Source organism: Zeus faber, assembly GCF_960531495.2.
Source record: "Zeus faber genome assembly, chromosome: 8".
Classification (NCBI taxonomy): domain Eukaryota; kingdom Metazoa; phylum Chordata; class Actinopteri; order Zeiformes; family Zeidae; genus Zeus; species Zeus faber.
The window spans coordinates 24,293,335-24,316,980 of NC_137195.1; the positions used below are offsets into that span (position 1 = coordinate 24,293,335).

Genomic DNA, 23,646 nt, shown 5'->3' on the forward strand with positions numbered 1-23,646 from the left:
TGGGTCTTCAGGTGCTTCTTAAAGACAGAGAGGGACGTCCCCGCTCTGGTCATTTTTGGCAGCTCGTTCCACCAACGTGGAACTACAAATGAGAATAGCCTGGATTGCCGTGGCTGTACGGCCGGCAGAGCCAGGCGACGCTCATTTGACGAGCGCAGCATCCGGGGGGCAACATGTGCTCTTACAAGAGCATTTAAGTAGGCGGGAGCATTCCCAGCAATCACTCTGTAGGCAGCACAAGAGACTTGAACTTGATGCGGGCGGCTACAGGTAACCAGTGGAGCTCGATGAGCAGCGGAGTGACATGTGCCCTCTTTGGCTGGTTGAACACCAGTCGCGCCGCTGCATTCTGTATCAAGTTAGTGTAGCTAGTTAGTGTAGGAGACAAACGTCTCATGGCATGACCAGCTCGTTGAGGTCACACCAATAAAGGGAGTTCCGCACGGTAAGGTAAATTCACATTTTAATTCGGTAAATTATAAAAACCACACCTTTACAGGGTGTGACGTCAGTTGTCAGTGTGTGGTGGAGGTGTGGGGTGCATTGAGAGCCAGGTGTGTGAGAAGTTTATGTTTGTACGGCGCAAAAGGAAAAACAAAACAGGCGAGCCGGAGAGCGCCGGGGGGTCCGGGCGTCCAGGGAGAGAGAGCCAGCTCGCTGAGGAAGCCCTGCTCTTTTGGTTTCATTCCCCCAGTTAGGGTTTGTGTTACACACAAAACTCCACTTAAGAGCTTTGTCTCCGGACTACAAAAGTCTTTTTTTTTTTTTTTTTCTGTAGCCAGAAGAAGGTTTTCTACTAATGAGGAGAGGAGTGGAGTTTGGAAGACTGTGTGACCGCGGGTCTGTTGTTTTTTGTTACTTTGTGAAGGATTGTTTATGCCAGCCAGCTTATAATAATTCAGAAGTCGAATTTGGAAGGCTTTTTAGATTCCTGGTTATTCCTGGTGCTTCATCAAAACGCGTGACCGTTGACGTGGGCTAACGAAAGCTGAGAATAGACACAAAGAGAACAAACAATGAGATCGTATCATAATCATAAACCAAGGACACATTAAACAGAATAAAAAAAAAATATATCTTTATTTATATAGTGCCTTTAAAAACAGAGTTTAGAAAATGCTTTGACAGAGCAATGATAGCAGAGTGTTCAGATCTTAAAAGCCAAAGGAACATTAATAAACAGGAGTTGAATGTATTCATTAAATTGTAAAAGCTGATAAAGAGACAAAAAAGTAGATACAATATGATAATAAGAAATAGAAATTAAAGGAAAAAATATGAATGAATAAGTAAAAAATGTAATAGATAAAGAAAGGGGGGCGACATCACATAAAAGCAGATCTATAAAAATGGCTTTTGAGAAGTGATTAAAAATGAGTCACTGGCTCTGCAGCCCGGTCTCCTCAGGCAGGTCTTTCCAAAGTCGAGGGGCCCTGACAGAAAAGGCGCGGTCACCTGTAGTTTAAAGTCTAGACTTTGCAACAGACAGAAGGGCCCCGTCTGAGGATCTAGGGCTGCGTACTGGCTCCTATGGGGTCAACATATCTGTTATGTAGCTTGGAGTCAGACCCAGACGTGCTTTAAAAGTGATCAGTAAAATCTTAAAATCGAAACTGAACCAAACAGGGAGCCGATGGAGAGGAGCCAGGATTGGCGTGATGTGATGGACGTGTCTTTTGGAACCGGTGAGAAGATGAGCTGCTGCGTTCTGAACGAGTCGGAGGCGAGAGAGTGACTTTTGGTTGATGCCAGAAAGGAGGAAGTTACAGTGGCGTAGTCGTGAGAAGATTAGGCCGTGGATTACGTTTTCCCAGGTCTCTGTGTGATAGTCTTGGTTTGATTCTTGAAACGGTTCTCAGTTGAAGGAAGCAGGACGGGAGAATTTTTTTTAAATTTGTTGTTCAAAGTTTAGGTCGGAGTCAAACAGTGTTCCCATGTTTCTGGCGACGGACTTAATATTTGTGGACAGGGTGCTAAGGCCACTTTCAATATGACTGGTAGAATTTGATGGAGTGAACAGTACTGTTTTTGATTTTGAATTAGATTCAAGATTCAAGATTCAAGATTTTTATTCGTCACTTACATATACATACTTTCATACATATATGCAGTGAAATGTAACAACCGGAGCGCCGGCGCAGGCGACCGCTAGGGGCGGCGCCACTATCGCCTTATTGAGCTGAAGAAAATTCTGATGCCGTCTGATGGTTGATATCATTGAGACAATCTACAACAGCAGCAAGGCTGTTTGGGTCACCAGGCCTTAGGGGAAGGTGTATCCGTGTGTCGTCTGCGTAGCAATGGAAAGAGACGTTGTGTCTTTGGATAATTTGGCCAAGAGGCAGCACATGGATTGAAAATGAAAGTGGACCTAAAATGGAACCTTGCGGTACTCCACAGGTCATTTGAGCTGTAGAGGATGAGTCGTTACCTGTGGAGACCGCAAAGGTTCTTTCTTGAACCAGCTGAGTGCGGTGTGCTTGATGCCAAGCCAGGTGTTAAGACGGTCAATTAAAACGGCGTGATCTACGTTGTCAAAGGCTGCACTGAGATCTAAAAGAATTAAAATTGCACCATCCTATAAGGATATAGTTCCTTACTTTGAGGAGTGCAGTTTCTGCACTGTTTGAAGCTCTAAAACCAGAATTTCTCAAAGATGTTATTATGACTTATAAAAGCCAAAGGCTAGGTTGATATCTCCTTCTCTTTGAAAGAAATGGAAGTTTAGAAATGGGCCTAAAGCTGCTAAGAACAGAGGGATCAAGGTTAGGTTTCTTGTAGAGGATGGACCACAGCATGTTTAAAAACAGAAAGAAAAATGCCTTTTTCCAGCGAGCTATTTATAATAGATAATAAACTGGGTCCAATTGTGTGAATCACCTCTTTAAGAATTGTGGGGGGGGGATCATATCAAGGCTGCACGTGATTGATTTCATGTGGGATAGAGTTTTAAGTAAAAACAATAGTGACACAGTTTCAAAATTGCTAAAATAACTGTCAATGACTCTACTAGCATTGATAGCTCGGTCAGGGGGCGTCATTTCCCGTCTTATATTCTCTGGGGTTTTTTTTGTTGTTTTTTTTGCAAAAAAGCTTAAAAACTCCTTGCACATCTCTGGCGACTTCCTGATTAAGGATTGAGTGTTTTACCTTAAATACAATTCTGGGGTTGGAAGGGTTTGCAACAATCAGGTTAGAGACGAAAGCTGCTCTTGCTTCTTTGACTGCCCTTTGATAATTGTGCACAGCGTCTTTCCATTTAGCCAGTCTTTCCGTTCCTTTCTCCTACAGTCTCTCTTCAGGTCCTGGGTGGATTCATTTAGCCAGGGCTGTGATGTTTTATTGGACTTTTTGTCTTTGTATGGGGCGACACAGTCCAGGACAGTCAGACACGTGTCATTATAATGGGAGACGAGCTCCTCTGTGTTCAAACCTGGATGGAAGGCAGTTAAAGGCGAAGCAGCAGCATTGAAACGCTCAGAAAACGTCCTCGCTGACATATAGTTACAAACACGGCGGCGGACAGCATTGCAGTGAGGGATAAAAAACTGGGATAAGACCACAATGAATAAAACCGCCTTGTGATCTGACACAGACATACTTTGTCTCAATGTTTTCAGGGCTGAGACCACTGTACAGTACTAAGTTAAGGGTGTGGCCCATAGAATGTGTCGGTTGAAAGAGTCGAGAACATCCATAAAATCAGTAATTAAAGTGTGGCTGGGGCAGCAGACATGGATGTTAGAATCACCTAAAATCTGAATTTTGTCATAATTTGACATCAAATGAGATTACAACTCAGCAGATTCTTGGTTAAAAACATTATTTGGTCTCGGCTGTATTTCTATCAATTATTCAAATTACAATTATTCCCGGATCCTTAGAATGAATCATAAAACCAAGATGTTCAAATGATGTAAAACTGCTGTGTGAAATGGGCGTTCATTTAAAATCCTTTCTATAGATAACAGCAACCATGCGCCTGAGAAAATGCACACACAGAGAATACACTCCCGCTAACTGGTATCAAAGGAAACACAGAGTAAAAGAGGTGTATTCTCCCTCTCCACTCTCCTTCCAACCATTCCGCGAGCTGCAGATTATCGGCTTTGATCTGCACATTAAAACAAAATGAAAATAAATAAATCAGTTTCTCAACGGGCGGCTGTCTCTGCTGAGCGTATCGATGGCCGTTTCCTGCCGCGCAGGAGAAGTTCATTTTTCATTCGCAGGGATGCGGGACATATTGGGAAACAGAATTAGGCTAATGAAACTGACAAATGGCCGCCATTAGTGTCTGTTTATGGGTGCTTCCACTTTGTCTGTTTGTCCTTGTCGGTGGCTGCCAACACCAGCGTTCCTCACTCTCACCATTACTCTGGCGGCGCTGTGCCTTGGTGTACAGAACCACCTGCATTGTTTCATTTTTTTGCAAGAACTCTAGACTCATTTATCGCCTCAATCGTTTAGAGTCATTTTTCGCCTCTCGGTGGGTGAAGGCGGCGTATTAATGTTTCAATTCATTTCACGGGGCCATCATTTGATGGGAAACCTTCTCAGGTCTTCTCAGCACCTTTTTTTTTTTTTTTTTTTTTCTTTTCTTTTATAAACGTTGGATGTGACTTTATTATTTGTCGAATTGTATTTCTCTGAAAGAAACTGCAGCCGAGCGCTTCTTGAAAGAAAGGAATAGAGTGAAAATCCTCTGGTGCAATTTGGAAAAAGGGCTTTACACTGCTTTACACTGTCGAGTTAAAAAGCCTTTTAATAAACATGGACAATGCATGGCTTATATAGGCCGTGACTAAGTTAGTATTGTTGATCATGGAGTGTGATAATAGAGACATTACTGAAGAGGAAAAATGATATAAAAAATAATATTTTCTCCCATGCTACCCACGTGGAGACAAGCTTGTCTCTACTCCATCCATGGGAAAGCAAGGCAGTCGAAGGTGGTTAAAGTGAAGTATCCATAGCTATTGGGCATTTTGTAATAAAATCTTGCACATTTTAGGTTGATATGTTAAAGAAGGTGTATGTAGGTTATAGAAAGATACAGGTGAAGAGGCGTCATGAATTTGTGGTGCTTCCATTGACCTCGGAATATCGACAGTCACACCCGAGTTGACCAGTACAACAAGTCGGAAAACCAAGATGGACGCCCCCTTTGTTGTGCTTGGTCTCTCGGAATACAGACGACTCCAGAACAAATTTGGGAGCGGGGAATGGAGTGCCACGGACATGTACATGTTCACATCCAAATAGATTTTATTAAAAGAAAACAAACATTGTTCACATCACAGCCGTTACTACGGCGTTCACTTATTGTTTATGCGCAGAGCAGCCATCTTAGATCGTGAGGTCGGGGTTGGTGAGGTTCTTCCGACTTTCCGAGTGACTTTCCACCTGAGGGGGCGTTCCAGTTGAAATGAACGACGGGGGACTCTGAAATTCCGACGTCCCGGTTTAGACGGAATGCGCCATTGGCCCCAGCCACTTTTCAAAATGGCCGCAAAACAGGCGCCAAATTGTCTTGAATGTTGTGAAAACAGCCTTTATTGATAAACAAGGTGTGTTTAGGCTGGTAAGATCACATGTCCTCCCCCTCATTTATTAAATAAAGAATGATTCTTTTTACGAGCTTTTAACCAAAACTGAAGAAGCATGGCCACGTTTTGGTAATAATTCTTCATCTCGCCATCATGCTAGATGGCTCAAACTACAGACAAGACAATTTAATGTGGCCCACTACGTGGTGATAATATGTTGATAAACTGGCCCGCAAATATTTTTTTTATTAATTAAATCCACACAAATGTACTTAATATTTTCAAAATATAAAACAGAATTCAAGAGATCATGAGAGAGCTATTTCTCACAGGATAATGCGGCAGTTCACTAATGTGAGGGAGAAAAAGAAATGAAAACGGGCCGGTTTGCCCTCGAAGTTCAACAAGGCCCCCGACAGTGGCCCTCGGGTCATTTGACCCAGAGAATGGCAAGACTCTCAGCTCTGTATCATCGATGTATTTGTACTTAAGTACAAAAACTGAGCGCTAGTATTAATCTAGTCTGAGGTTGCATTCTAACTTTGGGTTTGTGTTAGCACTTCAGCTTCCTAGAACAAGATGCTTTGCTGGCAAACTCGGTCTCAGTCGAGATGTGGAGACTCATTTTCCGTGACTGGCTTTTGTGGTTGCAGATGGCCAGAAACAGGAAGTGAGCCTCGGGGGGGCGTCTTCCCGCCAGTGCTTCTATGACCTCACTCCCAGCAGCCAGTACCAGATCAGCGTCCACACCCGGATCAGGGAGATGGAGGGGCCCGCCACCTCCACCACCGACATGACTCGTACGTAAGCATCGCCTCTCGTTCTGCTTGTTTTTCTCCTGTTTGTCCTGTTATTATCTTCTTGTCTATCCATTTCTCTCTCTCTCAGCGCACGCTGCGGGGACCGGGACACGCCGCCTCCGCATCTCCGTGTAGGGAGGCTACGTGCGGGGCTATGTGTGGGGCTACGTGCGGGACTGTGGGCGGGGCTGTGGGCAGGGCGTTCGTCGCAACGTGCGGGTTTGTGGCGCAGCAAAGTTGTTTTCCTGCCCCGTAACTTGTTCTCTGGCTCCATCGCCAGCTCCGTTAGTCCTTCTAGCCGTCCAGCCCATAGGGAACAATAGGAAACCCATGCCAAAGGGAATGCTATCTCATTAGCCCTCTACTTTAACTGAAACATTTACGTGATTTTTTAGAATTATTATTGAAATATTTTAATTAATTTGCAATTTATATAAAATTTAATTTATATTAAAATTTTATAAAAAAAGTTTATATTCATATTGAAGCTTATCGTATACATACATTACACATTACATGGTCCCTGCTTCAAATTATACCGTGAGAAAAGTTTTAGGCCATACCGCCCAGCCCTCCTCTCATCCCAGTGTCTCTCCGTCCTCCCCCTCCCGCCTGACTCTTCTTCTTCTTCTTCTTCTTCTTCTTCTTCTTCTCCTTCTTCCTCTTCACCCCCTCCTTTTTTTGCACATTTCAATTTCTTGAATTCTTTCCAAGTTGCTCAATCCCCCATTTTTTTTTCCATGTGCTTCCCCACCCCAATATTCTTTGTCATTGTCTTTCTTTTGGCTCTCACTGCCCCCCCCCCCTCTTCCTCTCTCTTCTTCCCTCTCTCCCTCTCTCTCTCTCTCTCTCTCTCTCTCTCTCCCTCTCTCTCTCTCTCTCTCTCTCTCCCTCTCTCTCTCCCTCTCTGTCCCACGGCAGACAGAGGCTGATGCAGTCCATTGGTTTGCTGATGAGCTGAGCTGAACCGTGCAGCTTCCAGGGGATGGGTGGGGATTGGGGGTTAGGGGGTTTGGGGGGATGGGGGAGGGTTCTGTCTGGTGTAAGGACATTCACCTCACATAGATACATGCAGCAAACCTCATTTCTCCTCATCTTCTTTCTAAATTGTTGCCCATTCGCATTTCTTGCAAGAGATTATTTTCTTTCCCTTAGTCTGTCTATGTATTTATCCGTCTATCTATCTATCTATCTATCTGTCTGTCTGTCTGTCTGTCTGTCTGTCTGTCTGTCTGTCTGTCTGTCTATCTATCTATCTATCTATCTATCTATCTATCTATCTATCTATCTATCTATCTATCTATCCATCTATCTATCTATCTATCTATCTATCTATCTATCTATCTATCTATCTATCTATCTATCTATCTATCTATCTGTCTGTCTGTAGCTAAAGCTGACGATGGCACCACTTGTCACTGCCAACATTAATCAACAACCCTGTTTTGTGTGTGTGTGTGTGTGTGTGTGTGTGTGTGTGTGTGTGTGTGTGTGTGTGTGTGTGTGTGTGTGTGTGTGTGTGTGTGTGTGTGTGTGGGTGTGTATGTGTTTATGTAGTTCCAGCCCCGACCCTGGCTCCAACAGAACCGCCCACCACCGAACCCCCTCCCACCATCCCACCTGCTAAAGAAGGTGGGCATGATACCACACACACACACATACATACTTTACACACACACACACACACACACACACACACACACACTGTTGCTTCACCCCCCCATGGCCCAATGTGTGATCGGAGAGTCATCCAACAGATGCTCAGGCTACAGTAAATCGATAAATTATATGTATAGAGAATACACACACACACACACATAGACTGATTTATACTAAAACAAACTTAAGATGTTTCTAGAGAAATGTTTTCCTCTGGGGAAGCTCTTTGATGCGCTGTTATTTCCTTTATAAATTACGCCATGACAGATGATGATGCTCCGCTCCGTCCCAGCAGGATTTGGAAGCAGGTTTTTTATGACGTGTTGGATTGTGGATTGTTAACTTACCATGTTGTCGAGCACGCAGGTAACAGCGATAGATAGGTATTAGATAATGGATTTCAAAAAAGAAATCTTACTGGGAAATAAAAAAAGATGTAAACATTGAATTGTTTTTTTTTATTTCCCAGTAAGATCCGTTATCAATCTATTCTTGACAAGCTCTGTGACTGTCCCCTGAGTGGGGTTCGGTGGTTCCCTAGGTTGGGAACCACTGGTATAGAGCATAACATAACAATGGAAACAAACATGAAAAATACAATAGTATAAAAGTATGAAATTGGGAAATCTTCCCTGTTTATGTTTGAAGGGCCATGGTTAAAATTTTTATCTGCAACACAAACTCCATCCGCACGCGCGCACACACACACACACACTCATGCATGCATGCACACACACACACACACACACACACACACACACACACACACACACACACACACACACACACACACACACACACACACACACACACACACACACACACACAAACAAACACCTGCTGTGTTGTACCCTGTGGCAGTGTGTGTTTCAGTCTCAGTTACTGACCTTTGTCAAACTTCCCCTCAATCTGTGATGACGGCTAACCTTTACACAGGGTTTCTTCCCAGGAGGAGAGGAGAAGCAGAGACAGAGACAGAAGGAGAGAATGAGAAAAAGGGGAAAGACAGAGGGAATGGAGAGAAAGAAAGAGAAAGGGGGGAGGGTAGGCAAGCAGAATTAAGCTGAAAAGTTGGACGGAACAGGGGTAAGCGAGAGACAAAATGAGGAGGGGGGAAGAGAAACAAGAGGGTGAGAGGAAGCTCTTAAGGTATTTAAACACTGCGTCTGAAATGGCGTACTACATACTCCGTGTGTACTACAATCCAGCGTACTTCAGTCAAAAGAACACTGGTCTGACCCCATTTTTCACCATTGATGACACTGCCGTCTAGGGCCGCTACAATGCATTATGGGATATGCGCGCCAGCGTCCTGTGCAGTGTTTGCATACTATGATATGTCTTCCTAGTACTTTTCTCCATACTATTTGAACATACTATGGTTTTTGGACATTTTTGGACAAACACAAATTTGGTTTCCTAAATGGCATAGTTGTTGGGTTACGGCCATCCCAGATGCAGCGTAAGTCAAAATCAAAGATCTCGAGTCAAGTAGTGGGACAGAGTGAGAGACGAGGGAAAAGGCAGGAGAATTTGAGGTAGGGAGCGTTTTTCCAACTGAACTGGAACAGGGCACTCGGGGTTCTAGGGCTCAGGATACAAGTTCTCTTCAGATTACTCTCACTTCAAGGCAAAAATCAGAGATGTGTCAGAGAAGAATGCAATACATTGAGGGAATTGAGGTTTGTATTCTGTTCTATGATCTCCCCCACAAAACATCACAAACTGTTCTTCTGTGTGCCAGAGGAACCTTAATGCGGGACAAAAAGCGTGAACTAATCTTGCTGTTCATCCATTTATGCTCGATATAAGAAACTCAAAAGCATTATGTCCACCTTTAGGCGGCGAGAGAAAAAAAAGGTACTGTACACCTGAACGTTAAGCAAATTTAAGCAGTTTGAAGATGTTTTTCTGATAACGCTAACCTTGTTTCGCCGCTTATTGGAAATCTCCTCATAGACAAAATAGCTTGGTCGCCTCATGAATCATGATCGAACTGTTTCATCATTCATGAAGGCTTTCATGCGTCCGCCCTTCGTCCAAGCAAACTGGAAAGAGTATTGTCTGTCAGATTGCGTTGTTTGATGGGTGACCTTTGTTCTTATCTCGATGTGCCGATTCCTTTCCACAAAAAATCTCATGCAGCCACAGCTTCGTGGATGAAGATAGCTCATTCTGTGTTGGGTTGCTGAAACGTCATGAACTTTTCACAAGGTGCATCTTAACTGGTCTGAACAGGGTCAGACCTAGGCAAAGACAATGAAAATAATAATAATAATGATAATGATAACCAAGCCCCCACCAAGCCCCAGAGGCTTGAAGATCAACAGTGAAGTGACACTTTGCATATATCCTGTGCTCCACTGGAAGTTTCTCCTCAGGCTCTAAATCGATTTGAATCGATTCTTTCTCTATTTATCTTCCCTCTTGTTTCACACGGAGCTTGTTTGTGTGATTTGTCCTTTAGTGGCTTTTTCCTTCTACACCTCCACCCATCTAATCGATCTATCTATCTACCCTGCCCAGTGTGTAAGGAGGCCAAGGCCGACCTGGTCTTCCTGGTGGATGGCTCGTGGTCCATTGGAGACGACAACTTCATGAAGATCACTCGTTTCCTCTACAGCACCATGGGATCGCTGGATGTGATCGGGCCAGACGGCACACAGGTACGCCCCGCCATTTTATTTCACCCATGGGCTTTAACAATGGACTTTCACCTTCCTGGAATGGCATCTTCCATAGGGGTATTTGCACATGCAGTGTGTCTGACCGTTTTTTGTCCTTTAGGAACACTTTCAGCACAATAAACAAGGATGCATCGCTGTGGGTAACAATAGTTTGGGAATGAACATTCAATGATTGATGTCGGCTGACTCAAAGGCACCTGTTTGCTTTTTCTCCCCCAGAATGCACACACATTCTGGGGACTAGCAGCTAAGATTTATGGAGGGAAGATTCCAGCTCTGAATGCAAACTTAATCTGTTTGCCCTGCTCAATATTCTATTGATCTCCTCGATGGCAGTTGTTATTATACTCGAAAGTTAAGGAAAGGGAAGTTTGTTTCATATAACGGGATGCTTTATGGATACCACCTCACCTGCTTTACAGTCTGACAGGGCTATCTTTGGAGACTTTTTTGAGCAAAAGGCAATCATTTGGCAAAAACATTAGATTCCATATTCAAATATGTTTTCGTTCAAGTTTCAAGTTTCAAGAAAAATGTTAGAATGAAAAAATGTGAATTTGGTGCAATTCCATTAATTTCTTTGAGGAGAATGTTCAATGTCAATAAGGGGCTGATCTTCATAAAGTGGATTATTACACTATTATAAGCTTATACTATGGCAATGTTCGTTGCAACTATTTATTTGACAATTAATCACCAAGTAAAACATCATTACAGCCCTGCTTATGGGTTGGACTGGTATTTGTTCTTCAAGAAAGATGGTTCTGTCGCCACAGTAATATTTCAGTTCCACCACTCTCCATGGAGATTTTGTTTTAAAATAAAACTTTTAACCGTTCAGACCTTTCTCTGGAATAAATGTTCTGAGACGATTAGTCAAGTCTGACGACTGGGTTGTGCTGTTTATTCGCTGGCTGAAACTGCGATGCTGTTGAATATTCTGTTTGAGTCGAGCTGCCGGTTCTGTGACTGATGCCCGCTTCCAACAAAAATAACATCGTCACAATACCGAACCCCCCGAAAAGTTTACCATGAATAAGCATTACTTTGAATACTCACAGGGGCTGTTTAGAAATGTTGCCATATTTGTTGTTTTGCTGTTCTACCAGCCATACAATTTATTCAAAACTTTGTCCATTTATCATCTGTGGTGCTAAAAAAAAAAAAAAACAAACAGAACAAAACAGTGGAATACAGCAAGGACAGACAGTGTTCTCCCTTGCCGTCTTTGTTGACGATTATGTAAATCCCCTCAGCGGTTATGTATCGACCTGGGTACATAACTCAACGGCACTTTAGGCAGAGCTCTCGTTTTCCCAGCACAAAAGTTTCCCACCCGTCGCAGTCCGTGCAGCGTTGGTACCCTGGCTGTACCCCAGGGGGGGGGGGCCTCAGGCGGCAAAACGCTGGCTGCAGCGTGAGAGATGGAGTTGGCTTCTGAAGGTAGGCGAGCTCACGCCAACAACAGCACTCCATTAGGACTCTCGAGGTGATGGCGCTTGTTCGCACATCCAGAGCCAGTCGATCAGAACGACTCTGCCACGAGGATATACTGTAGATATTTTTATATATCTTCATTTCAGTTTCATTTTTTGCCAAGCACTTAAAGAGCTTTTCGTAAAATGAAGCCATTAAATCGGCAATGCGTTTGACGACAAAAGCTCTTTGTACTCTGCGTGTGTGAAATATCCAGGGCCCATGTGATCCTCCTCCCGGAGACGGAGTTGGAGATAAAGCTCTGATCCCTTCTCGGGTTTTTATCTTTTTAATATGTTCAGTCATACAGAGGGGAAAGGGGGATCTTTTAACCCTCGAAGACACGCTCAGGAACACTTTTATTCACATTTGTGCAAAAGAGAGCCCTTGTAATATTAGAGATGCAAATTTGTGGAAAAACATGATCCGTTTGTCAATAAAATAAGTTCTGACACCCAACTCTTAGATTTAGTTTAAAATGATCTTTATATATTATGCATTGTTTGAGTTTGGCATCTGGTCTCTACCGCTCATCAGGTGTATATTAGAAAATAGCAGACTAAGTGAGCTAGAAGTACAGCAGTGATAAGCAGGAATCCCCCCATTGGATATAAGAGGAGAGCCCAACAGGTGGATGCAGGGGAGGTGGAGGGAGCGCACCAACGGAGCAAGAAAGCAGGCAGCAAAGCAGGAAGGGTGGGAGGAACTGACTGCTTTGATAGTAGGGCTGCAACGGTAAACAGTATATTATGGAACCACGAGGTATGCGCCCTACGGTTCAATACGCACATGTGAACCGCGGTATTACGGTATAACAACAGAAGGCCACTGGACGCCTTGGCACAGCGTGCAGGCCGGCGCGGCGTTCAGTAAGTCCACGCCTCCTATTGAATACACTCTTCCAGCTCAGGTCCGTGCAGCATTTCTCTATTTTTGCACGAGAGGTCAATTTTTTTTCAACTGCGCGCAGCTACGCAGCCTTTTCGATCAAAACACGACATAAAACTACATCGAAATGTTTTTGTAAAGACTGCAATCAATCAAGGTGTCCAGTCAGATAATAACCCCCTGGGATGGCCGTGTCGCACCAGATAGTGCCGGGTCATTCACAAACCATCCAATTCTTTTGAATGGTTCTTTGGTATGAATGAAGGGAACCGAGTCTCTCTGGGTGATGAGCTGCTCTTTTTTTTATGTTGTGCCGTTTGTTTTCGTTGCCGTCTCCTGCCAACGGCAAATGACTCTCCCTCTACACTGCATTCCAAATTATTATGCAAATTATATTTTTTCTCAGATTTTCCTAAACAGTCGATGCAAATGACAGTCAGTATAATTTTCAAGTCATCAACCGTTAGGGTATAATTCGAATGTTATTGAACAAACCTCCCAATGATGACAGTATGTTATCAAAAATAAAAAACTCAAAATGCACTGTTCCAAATTATAATGCACAACAGAGTTTCAAAACATTTTAAAGGTTGTAAAGAACTGAAAACGGTCATTTGTTGCATTTGCAGCACTAGGAGGTCATATTTACTGAAATCAAAAGCTTTTTCAATCAAAAACATCTTAACAGGCAAAGTTACATGTTAACATAGGACCCTCCTTTGATATCACCTTCACAATTCTTGCATCCATTTAACTTGTGAGTTTTTGGAGAGTTTCTGCTTGAATTTCTTTGCAGGATGTCAGAACAGCCTCCCAGAGCTGCTGTTCTGATGCAAACTGCCTCCCACCCTCATAGATCTTTTGCTTGAGGATGCTCCAAAGGTTCTCAATAGGGTGGAGGTCAGGGGAGGATGGGGGCCACACCATGAGTTTCCCTCCTTTTATGCCCATAGCAGCCAATGACACAGAGGTATTCAATGGTGCATTGTCATGCATGAAGATGATTTTGCTACCGAAAGCACGGTTCTTCTTTTTGTACCATGGAAGAAAGTGGTCAGTCACAAACTCTATGTACTTTGCCGAGGTCATTTTCACACCTTCAGGGACCATAAAGGGGCCTACCAGCTCTCTCCTCGTGATTCTGGCCCAAAACATGACTCCGCCACCTCCTTGCTGACGTCGCAGCCTTGTTGGGACATGGTGGCCATCCACCAACCATCCACTACTACATCCAAGGTTGCACGGCACTCAGTAAACAAGACTGTTTGAAAATGAGTCTTCATGTATTTCTGGGCCCACTGCAACCGTTTCTGCTTGTGAGCATTGGTTAGGGGTGGCCCAATAGTAGGTTTATGCACAACCGCAAACCTCTGGAGGATCCTACACCTTGAGGTTCACAGGACTCCAGAGGCACCAGCAGCTTCAAATACCTGTTTGCTGCTTTGTAATGGCATTTTAGCAGCTGCTCTCTTAATCCAATGAATTTGTCCGGCAGAAACCTTCCTCATTATGCCTCTATCTGCACCAACCCGTCTGTGCTCTGAAACAGCCACACATCTCTTCACATTACGATGATCACGCTTAAGTTTTCGTGAAATATCGGATGTTTTCATACCTTGTCCAAGGCATTGCACTATTTGAGGCTTTTCGGCAGCAGAGAGATCCTTTTTCTTTCCCATATTGCTTGAAACCTGTGGCCTGCTTAATAATGTGGAACGTTCTTCTTAAGTAGTTTTCCTTTAATTGGGCTCACCTGCCAAACTAATTATCTCAGGTTTCTGAGATTGATTTCAGTGATCCAAAGAGCCCTGAGACAAAATACCATCCATGAGTTTAAACAAAAAATTAAATGTTTATGACACTTAAATCCAATTTGCATAATAATTTGGAACGCGGTATATGTACAGTAAGAGATGGCCTATACTCCTTCCTCATCGGGAGTTGCCCTGGCTGAAAAGGAGCCAGGTTCACAAAGCCAAGGCACATACTCACTGGTCTGACTGTGAGGTTTTATTTTACTATTATTATTTATGTGTGAAAGGTTTTATTAAATGTTTTGATTTTATATATAGTTTATATAAAGTTTATACCTATTCTACAAAGATAACTAACTATAATACCTGTTTTATTTTTTATTTTTTTTATTGTGAAACGTTTTTAAAATATAATATATATAAATAGATGAATATTAACGAAAATGTATATTTTAATTATCCACTATCTTGGACACCTCCCCTCCAATCAGGATTTATGCAAACTATAACAACCCACCAATGAAACTCTATCTCCGACCTCCCCACACACACAGAGCAATACACTGGTAATTTGTGGCAGACTACTATAAAAACATTTTGCACCTTTTAACTTTTAAATTTTTTATGTATTTTTTCTTAAATATAAAGTTACCGTACCGTTACCGTGGGCCCCAAAACCGTGATACATACCGAACCGTGAGCCCACTGTACTGTTGCATCCCTACTAAATAGGCCGGCCCATACGGGCGTGGAAGTGTGTGGCGCCGTTGATTGTCTGTCAGAACTAGCTCCGCAAGCTACGAATAATTTGTAATGATTTTGATTGTGTCAGAGGAACTGTTAGATGCTTGTTCAACCTTCTTTAGGTCACAGATTGATTTATAACCACGTAGGTCCATGACCAACAGAACTATCTTGCTTTGATTTGATTTTGTTTGACACCTGACTTAGACTACATTAATCCCTTTCGCTCATACAGTTTGTCTTACTCTCGCTCTCTCTCGCTAGGTGGCCGTCGCCCAGTTCAGCGATGACGCTCGGACAGAGTTCCAGCTGAGCTCCCATGGCAACAAGGAGGCGCTGTTGGAAGCCATCCAGAAGATCAGATACAAGGGGGGAAACACCAAGACAGGTCAGTAACACCAAAGGTTGCTTTGAGAGGAGAGATAGTTTTACTGTGATAGGCTCTGGGGATTAAGTGACAATCACACTATATTATAGTCGGGTTACGACCTAGTTTTTCCTTCTATGTATGTCAGTAATATTGAGTTAGTTGACACAGTATTGCTGTTAAAGGCGAATACCGCCCATTTTTAGCATTAAAGTGGCCAAAACCATACCCCCCCAAGTTGTTATTTGGTGCAAAGAACCAATTCCTACACTTCTCTGTATCTGCTAACTGGGAGGCTGTGACATACTGCCACTCTTTGGCCACATCCTCTGGAGGGACTCATAGAAATGAATGGAATCTAAATTCCATGCAAAACAGCGTGACTTAAAGATTAAAAGAACACATTTTCTTCGCTGTGACGTATATACCCTTATTTGGCATTACGCCCTTCCCTAGCTGTGACGTATATGCCCTTATTGGGAGTTCCACCCTCCCTGGCCCAATTCTACTGTGGCCCTGAGAGCTGAACGCACTGCATCTTAAGAAAACACATGCAAATTACGAAAAATACAACCGCATTAACAGAAAACGCAACACCACATTACGGAATTGAGCGACACCGGATGGACAGATTTCAGTCAATATATTGTATTGCAGATAAATTATTGTGGCTTACTTCTATAATCGTGTGGCTCACTCCCGTAATGTGGTTTTGCGTTTGTGTTTTCTGTTAACGGGGTTGTGTTTTTTGTAATTTGCATGTGTTTTTTTAAGTTGCAGTGCGTTCAGCTCTCAGGGCCACTGTACAATTCACTTGCATTCTGCTGCCCGGAAACTAGAGCTTGCAAAACGCTTTTTGAGATTTCTCAATATGTCGAGCGATGAGTCTGAGAATGCTTCATGCTGTATACTATAACTTAATTCTATATGTAGTTGACTGAAGAGTGTGTCACCATTATGTAGGATGATCTGAAACTTTGCTCACTATCAGAGTACAAATATCCCAGCATTTGTTTCTGAACGCTTTTTGAAGTTGCATTCTTCAGGAAGCACCCTGTTGCACGATGTGATACAGATAACAGTTTTGGTGATTCTCTTCTCTTTCCTCCCGTCCTCTCTCCCTTTTTTCTCTTTATTGCTTTCCTCCGCCCTTTGATGTCAACTCCTGTCTTTACCAAGTCCTTTACCGAATTTCAACTTTTTTGTGTTTTTTTCCTTTTTTTCTTCTTCAACCACCACTGGTGTTCATTCTCCTCTCCCCACCGGGCTTTGTAATCTCTCTGTCCACCTTAATCCTCTTACCTACTCCGTTTTTACTTTTCTTTTTTCTCCCTTTCCCCTTTCCTTTCATCTTTTTTTGTACAACCCTCTTCGCCCTCTCTCTCTCTCTCTCTCTCTCTCTCTCTCTCTCTCTCTCTCTCTCTCTCTCTCTCTCTCTCTCTCTCTCTCTCTCTCTCTCTCTCTCCTCTCTCTCTCTCTCTCTCTCTCTCTCTCTCTCTCTCTCTCTCTCTCTCTCTCTCTCTCTCTCTCTCTCTCTCTCTGTATTGTCTGTAACTGTGAACTAGAGAAAATGTTAAAATAAAGATGCTTTGAAAATCAAAAAAATCTCTCTCCATTTCCCTCTTTCTTGATCTCTCTTTCTCTCTTTTCTAATCTCCCATTCTCTTTCCATCTCTCTCTCTCTCCTCCCTCTCTCTCTCTCTCTCTCTCTCTCTCTCTCTCTCTGTTTCCCTCTTTCTTGATCTGTCTTTCTCTCTTTCTGATCTCCCATTCTCTTTCCATCTCTCTCTCTCTCTCTCCCTCTCTCTCTCTCTCTCTCTCTCTCTCTCTCTCTCTCTCTCCGTTTCCCTCTTTCTTGATCTGTCTTCCTCTCTTTTCTGATCTCCCATTCTCTTTCCATCTCTCTCTCTCTCTCTCTCCCTCACTCTCTCCTCATGTTTTGTCACATGAAAACAAGTAGCATTCATCCAACTGACACCACAGTTGGTACCTGCGTGTGTGTGCGTGTGTTTGTGTGTGTATATACAGTATATATACAGTATATATATTCATATATACATACACACAGTATGTATATATATATATATATATAAATATATATATATATATATATGTGTGTGTATATATATTTGTACTTATGTGTGAGGTACAGAGCAACAGCCATGTATGTAATTGTATCCTCTACCCACCGGTAGGGGTTTAGGGAGGAAGAGTCTTTGGCGTGAGCTTTTATTAAAGATAGGAACAGAAAGACTCGCTGGCCAAGACGATGAAAAATAATACTGTTAATCAGTCGGGGCACAGGAGGAATGATGGCTTCACTAGCTCCACGCCGGCTGACCAGCTCTGTACGGCAATCCCTCTCTGCAAGACAGACAAACATTAAGAAAGATCCCTGCCCCCAATCTGACCAATCAGCGCTGCTTGTGCGCTAATTTAGCCGAGTCGGAACAGCTAATGAGCTGGAGAGCCAAGTACCACTGGGTGATCCACGCATTGGTGTCCTTCATGCGGTGGAGCCACTGCAGCATAGCGTGGTCCGAACAGAGGGTGAAAGCGCGTCCCAGGAGATAATAGCGAAAGGAGCTGACGGCCCACTTGAACAGACACCGAGACCCCTTCTCGACAGTGCTATACCTCGGCTCCGGCTCGGAAAGCTTACGGCTGAAGTACAGCGCTGGCCGGTCTGCGGCGTCCATATCCTGGGACAAGCCACTGCGCCCCAGCCCTCTGTCAGACATGTCAGTCTGCAGACAAAAAGGGAGAGAGAAGGGCACAGCACTGGCCTCCGATAGAGAGCTGACTTTACCTCCACAAACGCCTGCTGGCACTTCTCCGACTACTGGACCAGATCTGGAGCACCCTTTTGAGTTAGATCAGACAAGGAGCTGGTTAACTCCAAAAAGTCAGGTACAAACCTCCTATACGTACCTCCCTCTGCCCCACAGCACAATTCTTTGGGATAGTGGTGAGCCCCCCTCGACCTCAGGGACTCAAGCACTACGCCCACATGCTACATATGCCCCTCCCAGGTGTCGCTGTGAATGTTTACGTCATCTAAGTAGGACACGCCGTATGCTACATGCAGAGGCAGGACACAGTCCATGAGTCTCTGAAAGGTGACTGGGTCACCGAACAACCCAAACGGAAGTGTGCAAAACTAGTACAACCTGAACAGAGTGGAGAACATTGACTTTTCCTTTTGGACTGAGACAAGGGAATCTGCTAGTAGCAAAGAGAGTAGAGAGTGCTAGTAGAGAAGTTCTTCGACACAGGTCATCGGGTAGACGCCTTTGACACCACGTTCACCTTTTGGTAGTCCACGCAGAACCCGGACAGACCCATCAGGCTTACTCACCTGCACGTTTTCCAGCTTTTTCTCTAATTCCACCTGCACGTTTTTGCGTTTATGTTGCAAAAGGGGTCGTCTCCACATGGTGGTGTATGAGGGATGTGAGGCCTGGCAGAGAGGAGAAAACTTTAAAGAAACAACGCTGAACTGTGGCCACATCTGCGTTCTGGAGAGAGATGTTTTCCAAACAGGGTCACAGTACAATCGGCCACCTTTGGAACCTCTGGCTCCAGCTCATCGCAGCCAAAGACCAAGGACGCCCTCAACTCTGCATTCAGCAGTGCTTCAGGATATTGGGTTGCCTTATCCACTCGGACAAATAGAAAACGATACCCGTGTGCACTGCGGTCTTACAGCCCGATGAGATCCATACAGAGTCTTTCGAATAGGACCTCGACTAGTGGTAGGGCCCTCAACGGTGCTTAGTGTAGCCGGAGGGTTGATCAATTGGTACTCAGGACATGTGGCACACCACTTCACTAAGGTGAACCAGCTGGAAGAGCATTTCCCAGCGGCTCCTTGGGACCAACAACTGGGTAATTTCTTCCCCTGACTGAGGGTCACGGTTCACTCTATACAACCTGCCCTTAATCACCGAAAAGTACAGGTGGGTAAGTGCAACGTCTGGGTGCACCAATGCGCCATCGATTTAAACTACCCACTCATAGGCCACGCGCAGGGTATCATCTCACAACTGCTCTAGTGGAAAATTGTTCATGGGGAAGGCCCATGGAACCGGGGAGGATCCCACTTGGGATTCTCCCATTCCTGGACCGGTTGCGCCTGCCGACGATCCCTCCGCGTCACTGCGCACCATGCAACGCTCACATCTCTCATCAACACATCAAACCTTCACAAATCCGGGCCTATAATCAATGCCGCAACAGGCGGGAACTAACTGCACCCTTTACCATTTCCCCTTGTGATGAATTTTGAGTCGGACCACCGGATACGTGTGGATATCCCAATGCACACAAGAAATTTCCACAGGGGGTGCCACGGTTATCGGTGTTACTGGTGTTACACAGTGTTCGGGCAACATCGGGCGATGTTGTAAAATGTCTGGTTTTACCTCTATCACCGGTGTTGTCATGAATTTATAATGGGGTGAGGAATGAGAAATTCCTCACCGTGGCATCCCTAATTTCCACCACTGATGCTTCCAACAAAGACCCGGGTCGAACCAGGCATTGCCGGACCATCGTCTGCGAACAGCCCGAGTCCAGCGAAGCCTGATGTCTACCCCCTTGTAGCTTTACCGTTACTTGGTAAGCGCCTTCCCGACCGCACCACAGGACCCGGCAGGTAAGGGTCTGCCCTCCCCCTGAGTCCGGTGGAGCCCCCCATTCTCCTCCGGGACACCAGGACGGGCTGGGCTCCTGCCGAGCCCCGCATGGGTCTTGGGTCAGGGCGTGGTGAATCCTCAAACCTTCTACTCTGGGGCGATGGGACGGGCTAGGGACCTGTCGAAACCCGTGTGGGTCCTGGGGCCGGATACGAGGCGAGTCCTCCTGTCGGCTGTCGGTTGGCGGTGACGGGACAGCCATCAGACACAAAATGTGCTGGGACACCTCCTTTTCCCCATGGGGCTCCTGCCTCCTGGAGATGGCAGAGGTGCTGTGGCAGCGCCCCTGCAGATGGTGCAGAGCCGGGTCGGGTCCAATCCTTCCCGGAGACGGAAGAGAGGGAGACCCCGAGCCAGGGGCCGCGAGTTTTACTGCCTGCGGCAGGTCCCACCTGTCCTCCTGGGAGTCCGTGCTGGCGATTACACAGTCCAGTCCAATCCAGCTTGGCAAGACACCTCCGCAGCCAGCGGTTCAGCTTCCGGCTGCCTTCCCCTCTAGAGTCCCTGTTCATTGGCAACTTCTGAGAGTCTCTACCCACCGGTAGGGGTTAACAATAATATTAATACTCAGTTGGGGCGCAGAAGCAATGATGGGTTCACTAACTCCTGACGAACCCCATACGCCGATCCCTCTCTGCAAGACAGACAAACATTGAGAAAGCTCCCAGCCCCGGATTGGACTTATTAGTCGCAACTTGTGCGCTAATTTGGGGGGGAGGGGAGTCTTGAGAGACGGGGAGACGGGAGTGCACAAGAGCAGCGGCCAGAAAGACACAACATACTTATTTCACTTTTCTGCTCTCGGTTTTTTATATATTTGTTATTTAAATTCTGCTTTTATTCATATTTTTACAGTGATCAAGAATCTAATTAAAAAGAAATAATCCTGTCCTGCGCATGGTATTGCATCATTTTCGGTGTTAATTCTTGCGTGTGTTTTCTTGACAAAACGTAATTTTGAAACTCGATAGACTCATCACGATTTCTTCCTGGTGAAAGATCTTGTAATGTGTGACCCCCTGTCGCTGATCAGTCATGAAGTGTGCAAACTCCAAGACTGCAATATTCCCTATCATAAGACAGAAAGTTGTGCAGTGTGAACAGTACAGTGATCTGACAACTTTGAAAGTTGTGTAGTGTGCCCATGGCATAACTCGCTTTCAACTGCTTCCAAGAGTCTTTTCCCTTATTTCGCAGCATTTTTGGGGAAATGGGAACCAGGGCTCCAGTCGCAAAGCTCCCATTCTTTACTGTACTGTACACGATGTCCCGTGCATCTCAGACGCTGTAACTTCTATAACCTGCCTTTCCGTCCACATCGTTCTTCTCTCTTTTTCGCCTCTGTTCAATTTTGTCCTACACCAGAAGCAGGATGGCATCAAGTTTGGGATTGGGCGTTAGGCATTGTGGCTGTGAGTTGTGACCGAGCTTTATCATTATGCATTTATTCATTAAGGCATTAGCCTGCCTATAACACTCTCTGGGCCACCGGAGTGATTGATTTAAAGTAGCAGCTATATTATTAGTCATTATCTCCCTACAAAGGTGTACAGTATGTGTGTATCTGTGTGTGTGTGTGTGTGTATTAGGGTTAGGTTTAGAGTGATAGATTTCCACAATCTCGGGAATTATTTGTGGTAATCTTCGACTGTATATCCAACAGTGATGCGTGATTTGCGTGATTTTGGTTTTGTGAACTTTACGGGAATGTGTCAGTGTGTTTTTGTGTGAGAGATTCACATACTCTTGTCGAATTACCACATATCTGTGTGTGTGTGTGTGTGTGTATGTGGATTGAGTGACTGCCACATTTCTGTTCATCCTCCACTGCTTAGGATAATGTTCGCACAGAGATATTAGTTAGCAGATGATTGATTCATCCACTTATTTAGCGATCACACTGTTGAATGAGAATGTTTTTTCATAGTTTTTAGGTGTTTTCTACAAGAAAAAAGTTAACAATCTTTTCCTGTTTAACACCTGAACAGTTGTTCTGTAGATAGAAGCATTTCTCTGCTTCTGTGACATAAAAAGGCACAAAAAGTGCGTTTGGGAGTATCTGCCAACACGTTTAGGGAAGGACACGGAGTCTCTCTGGCAGTGGGACGCCGACATTGCGAGGGTTTTATTAATAATGACAAACAAAGGCTGGCTGGCCACACCAAGGACATAAAATAAAATGAATAATCAGAGTTTCCTTGGTCGCAAGGACCGGGTTTCCACGGTCGTGGTCTGGTCCGCAGTCATTGCAGTGTCCCGCTGATGTACAGCCCCGGTTGGTCGGCGCCCCCCACCTGCTGGGACAACACTGCCCCCAGCACTCTGTCCGATGCGTCCATCTGCAAGCAGAAAAGGAGAGAAAAGTTAGGTGTACACAGCGCTGGCTTCCCACAGAGAGCTCATTTTACTTTATCAAACGCCTGCTGGCACTTTCACTCTATCCACTGGACCGGATCTGATGCACCTTTCCGAGTTAAATAAGACAAAGGACTGGTCAACTCCGAAAGGTAGGCTACAAACCTCCAACAGTCTTGGACTGTTCGTGAGTTTTATCTGTTTGGGGTCAGACCAGTCCTCCACCCAAATGGTACCCTAGATACCGTACCTCCCTCCGCCCATCCCCACAATTCCTAGGGTTGGTGGTGAGCCCCGCCCATCTCGAGGACTCGAGCACTGCTCCCACATCCTAGGTGCCCTTCCTCAAATGACTCATCAAATCCCACGAGGATCCTGGGGCCGGACATAGCAGACCCCCGGACATTCTCCTCCAGGGTGCTGGGACGGGCTGGGGACCCAGCGAATCCTGCGTGGGTCCTGGGGCAGGACGTAGCGGACCCCTCGACAACCTCCTCCAGGGAGCCGGGACGAGTTAGGGACCCAGCGATGCCTGCGTGGGTCCTGGGGCCCGATGCGGTCCTCCGTCCGGCTCCCGGTTGGCAGCGGCGGGCCAGCTGTCGGTCACGGCCTGCTCGGCCACCTCCTCGTCCGCGGGGAGCCTCTAGCCTCCTGTAGACAACAGTGGTGC

At 45.0% G+C, this 23,646-nt stretch overlaps 1 protein-coding gene across 1 annotated transcript in view; it reads left to right on the forward strand.

Moving 5' to 3' along the window:
• Positions 1-23,646, forward strand: part of col14a1a (collagen, type XIV, alpha 1a) — a gene marked incomplete at its 5' end in the record, with an annotated part of 166,966 nt that overhangs the window by 90,695 nt on the left and 52,625 nt on the right. The window contains 4 exons of the mRNA XM_080004861.1: positions 6,203-6,349; positions 7,907-7,981; positions 10,535-10,674; positions 15,822-15,945. Coding sequence (XP_079860987.1) covers positions 6,203-6,349; positions 7,907-7,981; positions 10,535-10,674; positions 15,822-15,945 — 486 coding nt within the window. The remainder of the gene's footprint in view (positions 1-6,202; positions 6,350-7,906; positions 7,982-10,534; positions 10,675-15,821; positions 15,946-23,646) is intronic.